Source organism: Hyaena hyaena, unplaced genomic scaffold, assembly GCF_003009895.1.
Source record: "Hyaena hyaena isolate Hyena2069 unplaced genomic scaffold, ASM300989v1 scaffold_1, whole genome shotgun sequence".
NCBI lineage: Eukaryota > Metazoa > Chordata > Mammalia > Carnivora > Hyaenidae > Hyaena > Hyaena hyaena.
The window spans coordinates 6,528,938-6,548,327 of NW_024080633.1; the positions used below are offsets into that span (position 1 = coordinate 6,528,938).

At 44.4% G+C, this 19,390-nt stretch overlaps 1 protein-coding gene across 1 annotated transcript in view; it reads left to right on the plus strand.

The window, feature by feature from the left end:
* The window catches only part of CDH13 (cadherin 13), a 1,034,982-nt gene that overhangs the window by 889,419 nt on the left and 126,173 nt on the right, over positions 1 to 19,390 (plus strand). Inside the window, exon 8 of the mRNA XM_039227348.1 lies at positions 2,799 to 2,939. Coding sequence (XP_039083279.1) covers positions 2,799 to 2,939 — 141 coding nt within the window. The remainder of the gene's footprint in view (positions 1 to 2,798; positions 2,940 to 19,390) is intronic.

The following is a 19,390-nucleotide window of genomic DNA, read 5'->3' on the forward strand; positions in this document are numbered from 1 at the left end:
GCTCCACTCTGACAGTGCAGAGCCTGCTTGGGATCCTTTCTCTCCCTCTGCTCATGCTCTCTTTCTCTCTCTCAAAATAAATAAAACTTAAAAAAATATTCTAAAAACAAGGTGTTCATTACAGTATAATTTGAAATTGTCAAAAATGTTTAAAGACTAGAAATAACCCAAAGTCCTAATGATAGAAGATGATGAGGTAAATTATTATATTATGCATATCATTATATTGTATGTAACCCTTAAAATGATGTCCAGGAATGATACTGGTAAGTGATATTACATGGGGGAAAGGACTAAGTTTGCCATGATCTCTTCAATATTGAAAAATACTCATAATTTCTTATTTTTAGGGTTCAGTGCTTCCAGAATCATGCGACCTTTTATTAGAAATGTGAAAATGTTGCACAAGTCATTAGACCCGGCTAGTGGCCAGCATTTGCCCAGAGGCCCTCAGGAAAGGTTTTGAAAATGGGCCAAAGTGTTGGTCTCATGTGGTCCCACTGCAGAATTTATGGCAAATAGTAAGCTCAATCCAACGTGTGGGTTTTGATAAGTAGAAAGTCACTTACATGCCACTGATGATTTTCCAGCCTTACCTGGAGCATAGACAGAGCTGACCTGGACACAACCAGAGTCCCCTCGAGCTGGATTTGGTGCCAAGTTCTGTCTGCACTCAGTGGGTAGAGAATGGTGTGACCTTCCACCCTCTTGCAGCTCATTTCACAGTATATACATGTATCAAAGCATCATATGTGCACCTTCAACTTACACAATGTTATATGTCAACTGCATCTCAATAAAGCTGGGTGGGCAAAGGGGAACATGGTGATAATTCCATCCAAGGAGTATATTAATATCCCACTCATTCTTTCAAATTTAGGAGTTTAGAGCCTTCCAAACCATACAACAGAACTCCTACTCCTTAAGATAGTAGCTCAGAAGCCCTTAGTCAAGCAACAACCAATTAAAGATGCCCTAGGGAGTGAGCCACCCTTTAAAAAATACTGAAAAGTTTTGGGGACAGCTAGTATTGAGTTATTAAAATATACATTGTCAAACTTCTGGATTTAGAAGGAAATTCTAGATCCCTACTGTGTTTTGGTTTTTGCTTCCCATGGTATTTCTTAATTCATGGCTGGTATAAGTCATAGCCTTTGAAGCCATTGTACTGACAGAACAGTTGACAACTGGCGGGACCTTTTATTTTTGTTATTGACGGCGATGCAACATGAACTCTGTGAGTAATTAAGCAAACACTCCAAAATGGTTCAAGCTAATGAGGAAAATTCATGCCGTAATTAGCTGAAAAGTCCACAGGCAAGACTGGCTTCAGGCCTGGCATGATGAAGTGATCTAATGCAATCACTGGGAACCATTTCTTTTCTTCCAGGGTTCAAGTCTAGTTCTGTGAGTAGCTTGGCTTCACTCTCAGAGGTGCTTCCCCACCCCACCCCTGCTGCGGTCATGAGACAGCTCATCTGGTTCCCAGGGTGAAGGCTTCCAGACTCCTACCACAGGGTCACAGAGCTTCCTTCTCCCAAGTGTCAAACACAGGTCTTGAGCCAGGACAAGTCGCCATCCCCTTGGGATGGCCTACGCTGACTTGCTGCCTCCAATCGGGGCTCATCCCAACAGTTGGCCAGTGAGCGGTGGGGAAAGGCAATCTAACCCAAACCACATGGGCAAAGAATAAGTGACGGGTAGATCCACTAAGGAAATGTGGGGTGCTGCCTTACCAGAAGAATGGGGTGCTCTTGACCCAGGCAAGCAGATCCATCCCAGAGGCAATTTACAGGCAGGGACTGGTGTTTACCAACCTCCTCATCTTGAGGTCAGGGCCGCTTGGTTAGTTGTTCTGAGTGTTTAAACATGGCAGCAGGATGCTGTCAAATGTTCAAATGAAAGCTTATGTGCATTAAGGGAGACAATATTGCTTGTGTTATATTGATCATCATGGATTAAAATGCATTTTTCAGGGCACCTGGGTGGCTCAGTCGTTTGAGCGTCCAACTTCGGCTCAGGTCATGATCTCAAGGTTGACGAGCTCGAGCCCTACATCAGGCTCTGTGCTGACAGCTCAGAGAGTGGAGCCTCCTTCGGATTCTGTGTCTCCCTCCCTCTCTCTCTCTGACCCTCCCCCACTCACACTCTGTTGCTCTTTGTCTCAAAAATAAAGATAAACATTTAAAAAATTTTAATGCATTTTACAAATTTAACAGAGCATGAAAGACAAACATGACTACAAATGACATGAAAGAAGGATGATGCAAGTGACTCTAGACCAGCTCAGTTGGGATTTTTTCACCTGTAAAATGGGAGAAATACTTGCATGCTGGAAAGATTAAGCACAAGGTCCAGTACCCAATGCCTGGCTATCGGGTCTTTCAGTAACTATGAGTTCCGAGACCCACCATCTTAGTCTGAATCTCATCATCAAACTTAGCCTCCTTTCCAGATCAGTCTGATAAGGTCATGGTGAAATTAAATATATGGATGTAAACATCAAACATGCATTGTATCCCCAAAGCCCAGAAATGAAACAGCCTGGAACATATCAAATGGCCCTTTAGATAAGGACAGAAAATAGATTCCATCCCCACAGTCATGTCCAGTCTATGAATCAGGACTGTCTTGTATTAGAGAGATTCCAAAGACATGGTTATACAAACAGGTGCACTCTGTGGGTGTAAGGGGGAAGTTGGCGGGGGGGAGGGGGGGGCGGCGGCGGGGAAGGACGGGGAAGATGCCGAGCAGCCCAAACTTGAGCGCCACCTTGTCTATGTGTTTTCCCTCCGTAGACTCTGGAAAACCCCAAGTATGAATTGATCATCGAGGCTCAAGACATGGCTGGATTAGATGTTGGGTTAACGGGCACGGCCACAGCGACCATCATGATCGATGACAAAAATGATCACTCGCCAAAATTCACCAAGAAAGAGGTAAGCGCCTGCGGCCCTGGCACCCCTGCGGGTCACAGCCCTCATGGCTGATCAGGATTAATCCCACGCACCACATGCAGCCCCGGGCTGGCTTCTGGTTTGCAAAATCAAAGCGCCGCTTTGTGGGAGACGGGGTGCTGTTTTGCCAGAATACTTTCTCGTATTTGTACCTTTTGTGCACATGTAAAGCTGAAAAGCGCGTTGTGTGAACAAAAGCACTGAATCTTGTTAAAGTCTGCAAGGAAAGAACTTCTAATGCCAAAGTGCCATTTCCCTCGTTTTATCGGTGTTATTTAGCGCTGAGTTATGAGAGGCCCATTGTGGTTTTAGCATAACAATAAGTATTTTTTTCAGCAAGTACAGATTGAGAGGCCAGACGGAACAGCGGCAAGAAGGTAAAGCAGATTTTCTTGGCAATAACGGCACGGCCCAGGAGCTTATAAATAACGGCCAAGTTCGCTTGTCTAGGAGAGCCATTATTTACCCTCACCTCTCCTGCTTTTATGATTATGGATCATGGCTGCTGGTCCCCATTTATTCCAGGGGAGCAGTGTTTGGGGACAGGCTGAGGACACAAAATCACATTCGGTCGCTGAATTTGTATCCAAACTAGGAAGTTATTCGCATCATGCCCTTAGTGGAAATGTGCTAATGCCATGGCTCCTTTGGGGGTCAGGGCCCGAGCCAATGATCTGACCCCCCTCCCACCCCCCACCCCCACCCTCCCACCCCGCTTACTGACCCAGAGCTCAGAATTGGGAAAGACAGCCCTTACCATTGGTTGAGTCCGTGTATCCACCATTCACCATCACCAAAGGGGCTCTCCACCTTCATTCATTGCCTCGTTGGACTCTGCGAGGTTAGTTTCATTAACTGCTTTTTTACCAGTAAAGGAGCTTATGTTCAGCTCAAAGAATCTAGGTAACTGCTCCAAGGTCAATGGGCAGAGGAGGTGGCAGAAATGGGGTGTGAACATACCTCCCAATGAGCCATGCTCCCTGGTTTCCCTGAGCTCCCTGGGCTGTGCTTGATGTTTCCTACCCTCCCTGGCATTCAGAAAAAAAGGCCCATGTCTGGATTTGGCCACCCCTCCTTCGAGAGTCCCAGGGCTACCCCAGATGGCTCAGGAGAGATGGGCGCTCTGGCTCCCCAGTGCCCTCTCCTCCCCGCTGACACACGTGACTCATTGAGGGTAGAAATCTCCCCTTCTCCCACGGGGGGTCTTGGGTACCAAGACAGGCAGAGGCCAACGCAGCTGATATGGCTTCATTCTACTGCTTTCTATGGCGTGTTCCTATGACTGCTAAAACAGGTGGCTCGCTATTTCCGGCTTGGCCAAACTGTTCCCAAAAAACTAGTTTCATGAGTTTCACCCTTGTGAGGCAGGGGAAGACTTCGGGGTCGACCAGACGTGGGAAACACTGAGTTGAAGAGAAAAAAAAAGATTTTGTTTAGTGCAGTACTTCGAGGTAACTTTAAAATGTTTTGTATTTGTAGGACAGTGTGTAGGGTTCTTCAGACTTATTTGGCCCCAGGAGTAACTGTTCCCTGATCCCAGGTGACTTCATCATGTGTCACTGAGCTGGTGTCCCATGGACTGTTCACTGGGGATACTGGCTTGTCTTCAGAATTTCTGTTTCCAAAAAAAAAAAAAAGTGCTAAAATCATGTTTTAACATTCGATATAGACACAATAATGAAAGTAACAATTGGACAATCCCAACCTAAAGGAAGAAGGTCTATCAATGTTATCTGGTGTGTGAGACTAATTAGTTACCTCAGCACAGCCCTGAATTTAGTGCCTGTGACTCGGGAATAAAGAAGTGTGTGCCCAGTCACAAAGAGGCCATGCATGAGAGATTTGCGTTGTCATCGTTGATACCACTGTCTTCGAGGACAAACTGAGCGTAATTCTTAAGTAGAGTAAGAGACCCCAAGTAGCACCCTGGAAAATGGATTCGCCTGTGGGCATGGGCAAGAGCACAGAACTTCTCTTTAAATGGACATTGGACAACAAGTTTGAGATTCCCGCAGGGCGAAGGTGATGTCTCAACTCATACAAAGATGAAACATAAAATGAGAGGAATCCGTAATCGGCAAGTACACGAAACTCTCCCTCTGGGATTATTAGATTGTCCTAAAGTAGCCTCTATCCAATGTTGGATAAATTAAATTCACAGTTAAATTTTCTAACGTGTCCTGAAAGGGTGATGATTTTGTTTCTTGGTGTAAAAGGATTCATGCGTTTAGGATGCCAGAATTGCCAGAGACGGTATAACACAGTGGGGAAGAGATGGGTTCTGGAACCAGAACTGGATTCGGGTCCCGCCATGGACACTAGCTTGTCAACCACTTATGTTCTAGTTTCTTCACCCATTGTTGGGGCTGACGGTAGAGCTGAGCTCAGTAGGTTCTTGTGACTATTGAGTGAGCCAATGATGGAAAGCATTTAGGTAGTGCTGGTCACCCACAGTTGTCTGGGGTGTTGGTGATGAGTACGAACAAGGCAGGTGATGGTGAGGACAGTGCTGGGAGAGAAGCAGTGATTAAGAAGACAGTGGTGGGCAAGATGGCAGTGGTGAGGAAGAGCATGGTATCATGGCGATGATGTTTCTAAAATGTAAACGGTTGGGGTGCCTGGATGGCTCAGTCAGTTAAGCATCCAACTCTTGATTTCAGCTCAGTTCATGCGAGTTCATGAGTTGGAACCCCATGTCGGGCTCTGCACCGACAGCACAGAGCCTGCTTGGCATTCGCTCTCTCTCCCTCTCTCTATCGTCCCCTCCCCAACTGTCAGTCTCTCTCTGAAAATAAATAAATAAGCATTAAGAATATATATAAAATGTACTGGGGCACCTGGGTGGCTCAGTTGGTTAAGAATATATATAAAATGTAAAAGGTCAACTGACGTTCTTGTCCAAAGGGCCATCTCTTCTCCCCGTTGAAAGGCCGCTGCTTTCCTCTAAAGTGATCTATGAACCTGCTCAGTCTCTTTGAAATACATGACTAAGACCCTAGAGTTCAAGGAGAGAAGAATTTTGGAGGCGAGGTGGCAGAATCCGTAAAACGTGTCACAGTGAATAAAAGCAAAACAGGCGAGAGAAACCTGCCAGTGGGGGAAGGAGAACTCCTGGGAAGTCCCTCCAAGTGTAGTGGCCTCTGGACTGTGGATGAGTTAGGACCGTAGGATGTAAGAGGAGCAGAGAGCAGCCACTGCACTCATGATTTTGAAGATGAAATAGTAGAGACGAGCGGCGAGGTGTAATCATTCCAGATTGGAAACGGTGCTCATTCGGGTTTGAAACTGTCTAGGAAGTTCATAGGAATATGTGGTTGCTTTGTTTGTTTTAATTCTATGTGACATGATCTTCCACCCGTATAGATACTAATATTTTTATCTGTTTGAAAGAGAAGTTGTGTGTGGCTACAAATAACAGAGACAGGAAGACTGAGTTAAACGAGACAGAGGTATGCTTTCTCTCACATAAGAGTGTGTAGGCAGACAGTCCCAGGTCAGTGTGGTGACACCATGACATCACCAGTTTCCAGATTCCTCTTATCTTCTCTGTCTTCTCCAAGGCTGCCTCGCAGTACAATAAGGTCACTGCAGCACCAGTCATCGTGTCCACATACCAGGAAGAAAGAAACAGGAAGTGAGAAAGAAACAGGAAGTGAGAAGGGCCAGGAAAGTCCTGCCACCTGAGGAAAAGCTCCCCCAGAAAGCCATGCAGCTTGTGCTCGCAATTTCTTAGCTCCCTTATCTGTGAAGGAGACCGAGAAATAATTCCACCTTTAGTTGGCATGTTCTAGTCTTGGACAACATAGGGATTGTTACTAAGGGAGGAAATATTTTAAAAGTTATTTTAGAAAGTAAATTCTAGGGCACCTGGGTGGCTCAGTCAGTTAAGCGTTGGACTCTTCTATTCAGCTCAGGTCATGATTTCATGGTTCATGAGTTTGAACCCAGAGTTGAGCTCCATGCTGACATCACAGATCCTGCTTGGGATTCTTTCTCTCTCCCTTTCTCTCTGCCCCTTCCCCATTTGTGCTATCTCTCAAAATAAATAAATAAATGTCTTAAAAATATTTTTAAAAGAATAATAGGGGTGCCTGGGTGGCTCCATCGGTTAAGCATTCAACTTCAGCTCATGATCTTGCTGTTCGTGGGTTCAAGCCCTACGTTGGACTCTGTGCTGACAGCTCAGAGCCTGGAGCCTGTCTTCAGATTCTGTATTTCCCTCTCTCTCTGACCCTCCCCTGCTCACACTCTCTCTCTCAAAAATAAAATAAAATAAAATAACATTTAAAAATAAATAAAAAATAAAATGTTTAAAAATAAAGAGGGGGGCGCCTGGTTAAGCAGTTAAGCGTCCAACTTTGGCTCAGGTCACAATCTCTCAGTTCATAGGTTTGAGCCCCGTGTCGGGCTCTGTGATGACAGCTAGCTCAGAGCCTGGAGCCTGTTTCAGATTCTGTGTCTCCCTCTCTCTCTAACCCTCCCCTGCTCATGCTGTCTCTCTCTCTCAGAAATAAATAAAAACATTAAAAATTTTTTTCTAAAGAATTGTATATTATCTTTATTGATGTTGACATGGCAGTCCAAAGCATAAGACATTTAAATCTTTGCCCAATGTATGCATTATGATTCCATCCTCTTCATTAATTGGTTTATCAAACAATCAAGGAGATACTTTATTTCTTGGGTTAGAAATTTACTTTTTCCTCTTAATGAACTATCTGACGCAGAATGATGTCAAGATAATATCTATTCACTTCATTCCTTAACTTGACCACTCCTGCTCCACATTCCATTAAGTATTTTTAAATTTTGTTTAATGTTTGTTTATTTTTGAGAGAGAGAGAGAGACAGAGCCTGAGTGGGGGAGGGGCAGAGAGAGAGGGAGACACAGAATCTGAAACAGGCTCCAGGCTCTGAGCTGTCAGCACAGAGCCCGACGTGGGGCTCAAACACACAAACCGTGAGATCATGACCTGAGTCGAACTCGGTCGCTTGACCGACTGAGCCACCCAGGTGCCCCTCCGTTAAGTATTTTTAGTAACTTTTTTGAGATAGAACTCACATACCATAAAGTTTACCCCTTTAAAATGTACAACGATTGACCTTTAGTGGACTCACAAAGTTGTACAGCCATCACCACTATCTAATTTTAGAACATTCCATCACCCCAAAGAAAGCCCAGGCCCATTAGTGATCACTCCCCATCCCCACATCCCCACAACCCTTGGCAACTACAAATCTTCCTTATATGGCTATGGACTCACTTACACTGGAAATTTCACATAAATGGAGCCATGCACTATGTGGTCTTTTGTGACTTGCTTCCTTGACTTGACATGTTTTCAAGTTTCCTCCATGTTGCAGCCTGTATCATTACTTCATTCCTTTTTATGTCTGAACAATACTCCATTCTATGAATTTACAACATTGTGTTTATCCATTCATCCACTGATGGTGAGTTGGGCTATTTCAATTTTTTTTGGATGTTGTGAACAATGCTGCAGTGAACATCCGTGTACAATCCACTAAATTTTTATCTGAATTTTCTCTCATTTCTCTAATGGTTAGAACGAAAAAGAAGTTACCTATAATATTGTTCCAAACTGGGAGTCTATAACTGCTAACTTGTTTTATTGAAACATTCCAAAATGTCTTTCTAAATTGCAATTAAGGGGCACCTGGGTGGCTCTGTTGGTTAAGCATCCAACTCTTGGTTTGGGCTCAGGTCATGATCTCGTGGTTCATAAGTTCGAGCCCCTCACTGGGCTCCATGCTGACAGTGTGGAGCCTGCTTGGGATTCTCTCTCTGCCCCTCTCTCTCTCTGCCCCTCCCCTGCTCACTCTCTCGGTCCCCACCTCAAAAATAAATAACTAAACTTAAACCAATAAATAAATTGCAATTCATACGACTTAATAATTTTATGGACTTCTTTTTTAAAAAGCATGTAACTTTCATACAAAAAAGTATACCAATACTGGGTGACTTTATTCTTTACAACTCAAGCACAAAACCCGTATCAAGAAATAGAGCGTGATCAGCAGCTCAGAAACTTCCTAAAACTCCTCTCAGTCACCTGCCTAAAAGTATATTGCTTAATCCCACATACTTGGAGATTTCCTTGCTATTTCCTTTTTATCGACATCTAGCTTAATTCCACTGTGGTGGGAAAGCGTACTGATATGATTATAGTCCTTTGCTATTTATTGAGACTTGTTTTACAACCCAGCATGTGATCAGTTTTGATAAATGCCCCATGGGCAATTGAAAACAATGTGAAATCTACAGTTGTATAGTTTATTATAGTCGTTTGCAGTTATTTTTTGTTCAAATCTTCTATTTATTTTGTCTGTTAATCTTTTTATTCTATCAGCTCCTGAAAGAATAGATATAATATCTGTGATCATAGATCTATTTCTCCTGTTAGTTGTATCAAATTTTCTTTGAATATTTGAAGCTGTGTTACTAAGTGCATACAAATTTAAAATTGTGATATCTTCCTGATGTTTTGATCTTTTGTTATTTCAAAGCTTACTCTCTACCTCTGGAAATGCTTTTTGCTTTAAAATTTACCTCAGCTGGTATTAAAATAACTACTGCAGCTTTCTTAAGGTTAGTGCCATCATGCTACATTTTTTCCATCCTTTCTTCTCTCAGGTTTTCTGTAATCTTATGTTAAAGTGTTTTTCTTATAAACAATGTATACTTGGGGTTTGATATTATTACCAGTTCTGATAAACCTAGTCTTCTTACTTGGATCATTTTTCCCACTCACATGTAATGCAATGACTGTATATTTGAGTTTAAATCTACCAATCCTAATACTTATCTTCTGTCTGAGAGCTTACATGTAATTCTTCTTCCCTCATTTCTCACCTATTTATTAATGAATCCAGTATTTTTACCATTTCATATTCTACTATAACTTATTTATTAGACTTCATTTTCATATTCTTCTACTAGTTTCTGAAAAGTTGAAATATACATCCTCGCCTTACAGAATCTAAAATAAATTAGCATTTTTAACACTATGGATTCTTCAGGATCTTTAGGACATTTAAACTCCCTTTACCTCACTCCTGTATTTTGAGATATAATTGTCATGTTTTAATACCACACATTTTATGTTTTACACAACTATTATTTAATAAGCATCCATTTATTCACCCTTTATGTTATTATATATTCCTTCATGTTTCTGTGCTTCCACATGGGATCATTTTCCTCTCGACTAAAGAATTCCTTTTTATTTTAAAAATAGTGCAGGTATGGTGGTGACAGATCCTCTCATTTCTTATTATCATCTTTTTGGCCTGAATTTTCAGTGTATATTTTCACGGGATGCAGAATGTGGTTGACAGTTATTTTCTTTGCCACATTTTCAAGGTGCCATTTCATTAACACGTCTGTTAACGTTTATTGAAAGGTCAATGGTCAGTATTCCTTTCTTCTCCAGTGTCAGAAACGTGGCCCTTTCCTCTGGCTGCTTTTAATAACATTTCTTTGCTTTTACTTTTCCATACTTTTACCATGGTATAATGAGGTATAGTTTAACTTGTGTTTATCATACTTGTTCCTTGTTCATAACTCTTCAGGTATTTCTTTTGACCCGTTTTCTCTCCTTTTTTCTTCGACTCTAATTAGACAGATATATTAACTTTCTTTTTTTTTTTTTTAATGTTTTATTTATTTCTAGGAGAGAAAGAGAGAGACAGCATGAGCAGGGGAGGGTCAGAGAGAGAGGGAGTCACAGACTGAAACAGGCTCCAGGCTGTGAGCTGGCAGTCAGCACAGAGCCCGACGTGGGGCTCGAACCCACGAACCACGAGATCATGACCGAAGCGAAAGTCGGACCCTCAACCGACTAAGCCACCCAGGCGCCCCAAGACAGATATATTAACTTTCTATTGTTCTGTTATTCCCGCATTCTTGTCCAGTTCACAAATTGCCTCTTCTGCTGTGTCTAATCTTTTATATCCATCTGTCAAGTTCTTGATTCCATTTAGAGTACTTTATTAAGTTTATTTATTTTTTGACAGAGAGAAAGAGTATGAGTGGGGGATGAGCTGGGGGTGGGGAGGGGCGGGTGGAGTGGCAGAATCCCAAGCCGGCTGTGTGCTGTCAGCACAGAGGCGACACGGGGCTCGAATTCACAAACTGAGATCACGACCTGAGCCAAAATCAAGAGTTGGACGCTTAACTGACTGAGCCACCCAGCCACCCCAATTTATTGTACTTTAAATATAATTTCCATGAATTTATCTTATAGACTAAAATTCTCTGCTGCGATTTTGCATTTTATCTGTTTTTTAAATATATTACTCAGAGTTACTTTAAATTCAATGTCTGTTACCTCCGGTATCTAGATCACTTCTAAATCTATTGCTATTTTCAGTATTTTTCACTTGCTTTTTGGTCGTGTGTTAGGGTCTATTGGCCTGCCTAGAATTTTTTTAACTCCAAATAACGCATGTGAAAATGTTTTCAAGGTAATTCTGGACTCTGGCTGATGTTATATTCCACCAGAAAGGATTTACTTTTACTTCCTGAAACCATTAAGTGTAGAAAAAGGTGACTCTAAAGAAGTCTGGGCTTGAGTTGATTTGTTGGGGAGTTTCAGTCTTTTATGAGGGCGAATCTACTTCCTGGTTTCTTCTGTGCCTTCTGGGGCCCTAACTGAAAGTCTGGTGCATTTACAAAGGCTCTCCCACCTCAGAGAGCCTGGCTTCCAGTAGTCTTCTCAGCCCCAAGAGGTTGCTGGAAGCTCTGCTCGGCTTCCTGGCCTCCTAGCCTCTACTCCCTGCTCAGACCCCTCGCCTCACATCTCCTGTGCCATTACAATGTAGGGAATGCCTTCAAGGGAAAATCCCATAGGATCTTGGCCACACTTCAGTGAGCTAGCTTCCCTCTCTGTGCGATCCTGGACTCTCGATTCGGGCTGCCTTGGTAGTTGTCCAGTGCTTTCACATAGGTGGGAGTCCTGTTGTGTTAAATACATGACCTCAAGTCATTCTAGATTTGAGGGTTGGTCTGGAAGAAGTTTGCTCCAATTACCATCAACAAAGAGAAAATATAGATCAGCCTTGGCATCTGGAGTATCAGGGAAGAGCCGTAGATGTGTGTATGGAATTCACCACGGCACAAAATAGCCTAACGCCTTCATTTAAAATATGGACTCAAGGGACGCCTGGGTGGCTCAGTCAGTTAAAAGTGTCTGGCCCTTGATTTCAGTTCAGGTTATGATCTCTCCATCATGAGATTGAGCCACCTGTCGGGCTCTGCACTGGGTATGGAGCCTGCTTGAGATTCCCACTCTGCCTTTCCTTCTGCTTCTCTCTTCTCTTCTCTTCTCTCTCTCTCTCTCTCTCAAATATATTCATTAAAGAACTATAATGAAATAGTTTGTCAGGGCGCCCATCCTTTCATTCTAATTGCTTCAAAATCAACCCATTTTCATGAAAAGGTTAAATAATTTGTGTGTCTCTTCCTTGATATTCATGATCAAGAAGTGACTCTAACTACATGAGGGTTGAACTAACCACGTAATCCATGACAAGCTCTACTTTCTGATCTCCTCACTCTTGAGTTGACATGAATATCTGGAGTCTCTTTAATTCGTCTGGATCTTCTCATTCACTTTTGGTGATCTGATGGTTAAGAAATGACTTCCTGTGACTTCTTTCACCAAAAGTCAATTTAAAGTGAAGATATTTAGGGACACCTGATGGCTCCACCAGTTAAGCATCTGACTTCTGCTTAGGTCACACATTTCATGAGTTCGAGCCCCACGTCGGGCTCCATGCTGACAGTGCAGAGCCTGCTTGGGATTCTCTCTCTCTTTCTCTCTCTACTGGCCCCCCCCCCAGCTTGCTCTCACTCGCACTGTCTCTCTATCTCTCTCAAAAATAAATAAATAAATGAACTCTAAAAAATTTTAAGTGAATATATTCATCCACTCCTCCAGTATTCCATGCACTATAGTTGAGCGCTTTAAATGAGTCTCTGCTCCCAGAAGAATCTACTTCCCTTAGGAGAGCCCTTTAAAACCAGATATGCCTGTGTCTAAACAGTGGCCACCTAATTATACATTCTGCTTGCTCCACAGAGATTAATCCAGAAAGCCAACCACATATTGCTTAGAAGATCAAACCCATTTCAATTAGGTGACTCAAGTAACTTTTCTGGAAGGTGGAGTCCAAGACATTTTAACAGCCAGATAAATCTTTGAAGATAATTAAATGTTATTCCAAATAGTCCATCCTCCCTCTTCCCATGAAGCTTTTTACAGCCATCATGGTGAAATATGTGAGACTTTTTTCTGTGATGCTGTGAAATCACATATCTGACAGTTTTCTAAGTGTCTGACGTTTAAAATAAAACCAAACATACACTATTGGGATTTTTATCCTTTGCTTTGTGCAGTGTGATGGGGGCAGGGGAGGGGGAAATCCCAATATGACAGGAAATGGGATATTTGGAGAAAATAGAACAGAGTAACATCAGTGTACAGGTACCACCAATTCCCAGCTATATGAACAGTAACATCACTTCCCATTACTTCAGTTCCTGGTCCGTCTTTGTGTGGGTCAACACCTTGTCCAAGGACTCTGGAGGCTGTCTACTATGAATTGCATTTCCAACTTCCCATCACGTAGTTAACGAGGGGTTAGCTGCAAAACAGCCGATACCCACATCCCCCATTTATCTTCACTTGGAAAAGGTGAGTTCATCGCCTTCTTCCCCTGCACCCAGGCCATAGGAGAACATGAAATCATCAGCTAAGTCTCCTAGTGTTCAAATTTCAGAAGTACTTAAAACAGCAGGTCTACAGCTGGATTTCTTGACTAAAAGAGAGTGAAGGCAAACATTCGTACAAATAGAAGTATGCTCTATAAATAGAAGCCATCATCCAAACAGGATACTTCCAGCTAAGGAAAAGGGTGCTGCGTGCTTTCCTGAATTTAATTGTCCATAGACTGCAGGGTGAGAAACCTTGGGTTGTCCAAAATGCCCATGCCGATTCAAAGCTGTGTGAGTGATGTCAAAACATCTGGAATTTTTTAAGCGAAAAAACGTAATTTGCCCTGTGGTTGGTTCTTCAAGGCTCTTGTAGAGGTAGACCAGACAGCCAGATGATTTATTGCATTAATCACTCTTTCATAATTATATTCATGATGTGTTGATCCCCACCATCCCTGTGTGAACCTCTATGCAAATTCCATGCTTCCGCTAACCCTCTGGTTCTGCTCTGAGGGTCAGCGCAGCGCAGCGGCAATAAGAGCAATTTTTTACTACAGCTGGCAGAGTCCCACCATGGGGCCACTCCGTAGCACACTGGCCTCTGAAGGCTTCATCCATCTGCTTCCATTCAAATACAATATCTCACACCAAGAGCAACAAACACAAAGCTATAAAACATATATTTTTCACCTCTAAGAATACACATTACTACGCCTCTGTATGTGGCTTGCAGAATGAGAGCTTAACCATTCAAATACAGAAAGCCAAGAGCAACAAAAATGGCGCATGTGGGAGAAACGCGTTAGCTAAGTCCCCACTGCATGCGGAAGCCATCTTGTACTGAACAGTGTTAGAAATAAGCTCGTTGGGTCCTATGCGTGGATGGTTTTAAATATCGTTCACCTGGTCACAGCCTACTCTCATCTCAGGCCACATAGAAGCTCTATTTATTCCCCCCAGACGTCAGGCTTTGACATGCATCAGCACCACTGTACATTCTGTTCCCTTCTCCCTGGAATGCCTTTCTCTCCTTCCGTGTCTGGAAGACTCCAACTTATCCTTCAACACCCAAATTATAAATCCCCCGGGCAGGCTGTTGCTTCCTCCTTCTTGTTCCCACAGACACGTGCCATCCCCAGCACAGTATTATCATGTCACCTTGTCACCGTGCACTTATATCATATTCCCTAATACCGTCTAAATGCTTTGGTATTTGGGCGGCACGTCATTTTCATCATTGCCTGGAGGATAAAGCACAGAGATTACATCAAATGTTTAATTAGAGATGAATTTACTATTCATACAGCAGATACTTATTTCAGTCTCTAGTATCTCAGCTTCTAATATATCATTAAATATTATTCTATTCTGTGTCATATAGTGTTACATGTACGCTCTTCTATGTTGTTATGTAATATCCCACTCCACAAGAAAGGACATTATAGTTTTTGCTCTCTGTTCTGGCCCCAGCCCCAAGCCTGGCATGAAGTGGATGACCAAATAAGAGGGGAATTGAGGGAAGAAATTATAAATGCTTGGCAGCAAGCACCAGAGGCTCTCAAAAAATTAAGAAGTCATGTCGTTCAGGGGACCTTTGAAAGAATTCCATCCAATCCACTGGTTTTTGGGATACGGGACCCCGTTCAAGGCAGACAGCAGACCCCAGGCCCAACTTGCTGCAGCACACATGGCTGTTACCAGTGGAAAAATGTCGAAGCCCTACGGTGACACAAAAGTCACAAGGAACCCTGAGGTTTATCATCTTACCATGGTTCACTGAGACCCAAGAGGGCAGGAGTTAAATTCCTGCCCAGAGATGAATAAATGAATCTACGTAGACTGCAGGGAGCCTTGAAGGTATTTCTCTACCCATCAAGGAAAGAGAGAGAGGGGGAGAGAGCGAGGGCTGGGGAGGAAGAGAGAAGGCAAGCCCAGTGTTAGTAAATAATACGTAAAGGAATCATTAGCGTGGGGACAGGCTCACCTTATGCTGTGAACTCACAAACGAGAAGGAAAGAAAAGATCCCACAACTCCAGACTTCTGTGTGAGCTCATTGTTCTAAGTGGGATTAGACAAAATAACCCAGAACTAATCTTCATATAGTCACTTCTTCCCAAACTAAAGTCTGTTTCACTTATAGACTGAGTATCCATGGTCCCCATGTTGGCAGCATTTTATTTCGCTGTTGGCCTGCCCAGATCTAAGAAGACGGATTTATACGAAGGGTCCTCTTCCACCGCCTGTACGACCTGACTGCGCCTAGGCTGCATATTATACACCATGACCTTAAATGGTTGCTTTCCAAGTCCACTGATTGATTGATTCATTCATTCATTCATTCACCAGCCCATCCATCAGACATGAATTCCATGCTTCCTCTTTGCCAGGGAGCGTGTTGGGCTGAGATACGGTGCGGTGAGCCCAACATAGTCCCTGACCTCATAATGTTACCACCTAGAATGGGGACAGCGAGCCAGAAAATAGCTTGGATGGCCTCTGGTGACAAGATGGAATGGGGCGAAATCACCACTGATGGGGACACTGTGGGCACCCACCGTGACGTTCAGGGAGGTCTCCTCAGAGGAGGTGACATTTACAATGACTTTGTTAGTGTCCTGGGGCTGTGTGGCTTGAACAAGAGACCTTTATTCTCTCACAGTTCTGGAAGCCAGAGTCCAAGATCAAAGTGTCTGCAGGGTGTCGTCTTCTGAGAGAGTCTGTTCCTGCCTGTCTGTTACCTCCTGGTGGTTTGCCGGCAATCTATGGAGTTCACAGGCTCATAGATCCATCCCCTTCTGTGCTCTCATCCACACATGGCCTTCTCCCTGGGTGCACGCCTGCGTCCAAATTTTCCCTTTGTGTAGGGACTGCTCGCCCACTCTATTACCCCATTCTAACTTGGCCACCTCTGTGAAGATCCCTTTCCCAAGTGAGGTCACATCCTAAGATGCTGCTGGTTGTGACTCTACCATATCATTTTTGGGAGACATAAATCACCCCATAACCATGAGGTGCGGAGAGGGGGAGTCAGAGGTCCACGTGAAGACCCCGGTTCTGGGAAGAGCGTATCTTGCTTGCGGAACTGAGAGCCGTACACTGTGGCTGGAGCAGCTTGAGACAGGACAGAGGCTAGACCAGATGCCAGGGGCCAGATCAAGACCGAGAACCCCAAGGGTACCGTTCCCCAGGCCAATCGCAGTTCAGGGAACTGCTGGGGAAGATGTCTCCAGGCACGCGTGACCCCACCTCCTGTGTCCTCAGGTGGGGAACAGTCCCAACCCGGGGACCAGCATTGTTAGACGTTGACAGAGTTGTGCGCACTCCACGAACCTGCTGCCTGGACATCGCAGGGCAGGGGCTGTGACTGTCACCCCCGTGCAGCTGAGAAAGCTCAGGCTGAGCAAGATGACTCCTTCCCGGGGTCACGGGAGAGCTAGGTATTGCCATTGCAAGCTTTACGTCTCCCTTTTCATTGCAAATTCGAAGAGCTGTGTTTCTTTGATGGAGCAAACTTCCCTTTAGCAACAGCCAAGGTGTGATAAGTTCTCATCAAAGGCAAGACTGATGGTCCCATTAGGCTGTGCCTGTCTCACCCTCCACGGACCCGTGCTCTCATCCTCTGTCATAAATAAGCATCCAGAAGCCAACGCACACCCAGAAGCGCTTGCTTTGTGCCAAGCTCTCAGGGTCCAAGGCTTTACATACGCGCCGCCGTTCATTCCTCCTGCCAGCCCTGAGATGGGTACTGTTATTACCACACCCACTTCATGGGTGTGGAGACTGAGGCTCAGAGAGCTGGAGGACTTGCTCAGAGGCCACATGCCATGCTCTCAACCCCGCACTAAGCTGCTTCTGTGCTGTAAAAGGGGTAACAGCCTGCCGCACCGTGCCAAGGGCCCAGTCCTCAGAGCATGGCTGCCTGATTCCGCCGGGGTGTTGTGTTGCTATTCGTGGTCTTCCCCGAGGGTCTGCTCTCCAGGACGCCTTGCCAGGGCTCTTCAGGGAGTGTCCGCCCGGTTTTTCTCATTGCACGTGTGCCCCAGGGGCTTGCTGAAGACTAGCGAGTCTAAGCTCCGGTCTCAGCGCTGCTTGAACTTTTCGAACGTCACCTCACTCCCTCACCTGCCTCTCCATTTAAATCAGGACAGTGTTTTGGGAGCCACCTGGCTGGCTCAGTCGGAAGAGAATGTGACTCTTGATCTCAAGGTCATGAGTTCAAGCCTAATGGATATAGAGCTTACTAAAAAGAAAAATAGTAATACAGCAAACACACACACACACACACACACACACACACACAGAAGAATTCTCTCCTGGGCTCACTACACCTTCCCCTCCACAGTTTCTTCAAATTAAAAAAGAGAGAAAGAGAGAGGAGAGTTTTCTAAGAGCCAATGAATTTCATCAACAGGCCTGTACCTTTGTTTTGCTAAGTCCAGTGGCAAATCTAATAATTACTTCTTATGAGCAAAGAATGGATGAAAAATGGTATTATCCATAAAACCACCCCTTTGAAGCTGACAGCTACTACGTGCTCAACCATAAAGCACTTTCTAAAGGCTGTGGGTATCATGAATCATTTCTCACAATAGCCTTGTGACATAAGGACTCCCATTACCCCCATTTCATAGATGAGGAAACTGAGGCACAGGGAAGTCAAGACACATGCCTGAGGTCACAGCATGGTGGGGCAGGGAAGCCAACTCGAGTCAGCTGGTTGAAGAGCCCGGCTCTCGGCCTCCACACTGTACTCGCCTTCGGAGTCTCTGCACACGGTTCTGGCTCGATGGGGTTCAGAAATGAGAGGAGCCAGGCCCCTGACAAGCTGGCCTTCTAGTAGAGGCCTCTATGACAAGGTCACGTGCTCTCTGGGGCACAGCAGTGTTCCTGGAAAAATACTGGTAGTTCCACTTTATACACACACACGTGCGCATCTAACCTGAAATCTTCCTGCATCGCTGTCGATAGCTTATAATGGTGCAGCGATTATTAAATCCCGCAATTGAAATCTAGGTTTTGTTCACTGGAGAATTCAGGGAAAGGCCTATAAAGCAAGAAAAACTTTGGTTCATTAATGAGGGTCATTTTTATCCTGGTCTGTCATCTGCGATCACAATTTTTAAATCTTTTAAATTTATTACTGTCGTTACCGCCGTCCCGTAGTCATTAATGAGATAATGTGCTTCCTCAAGTTCGCCAGTCCTTGTGCACTTGACATACTTGTTCTGAGTTAGCAGGGTTGCAGGTGGCCTCAGCTCTTTCATTCACCGCTTGCTAATCCAACAGAGTGGGGCAAGTCCTGGTCTTCTCGAGGCTTAGCAGGGAGGACAGACATTAAAGTATTGCAAGAGGGATGCATCCCACAGATGAGTTCTGAGGGCTTCAGAACATGACCTCGTCTGGGATTTGGAAAGTTGAGGTCACAAAGTAATGCCTCCCCCTTTGGATCTTGGCTTTGCTAACCAAAGTGAGGAGAGATGGTGTCTGGGATAACGCACAGGGACAAAGCACTCAGCGTGTGCAAATGTCCTGAGGCACACATTTGAGGGGCTGAGAGAGGGAGCTGGGCTAGCTGGTATAGCATAAGCACAGAGATGGGCTGGGGGGATGGCCCACCCTCCATGCGTCTCTTGTCCCAGGGACAGGCCTGGGGCATCCATGAACTTCCTTTAAGCTCCCCCCACATCTCCCAGT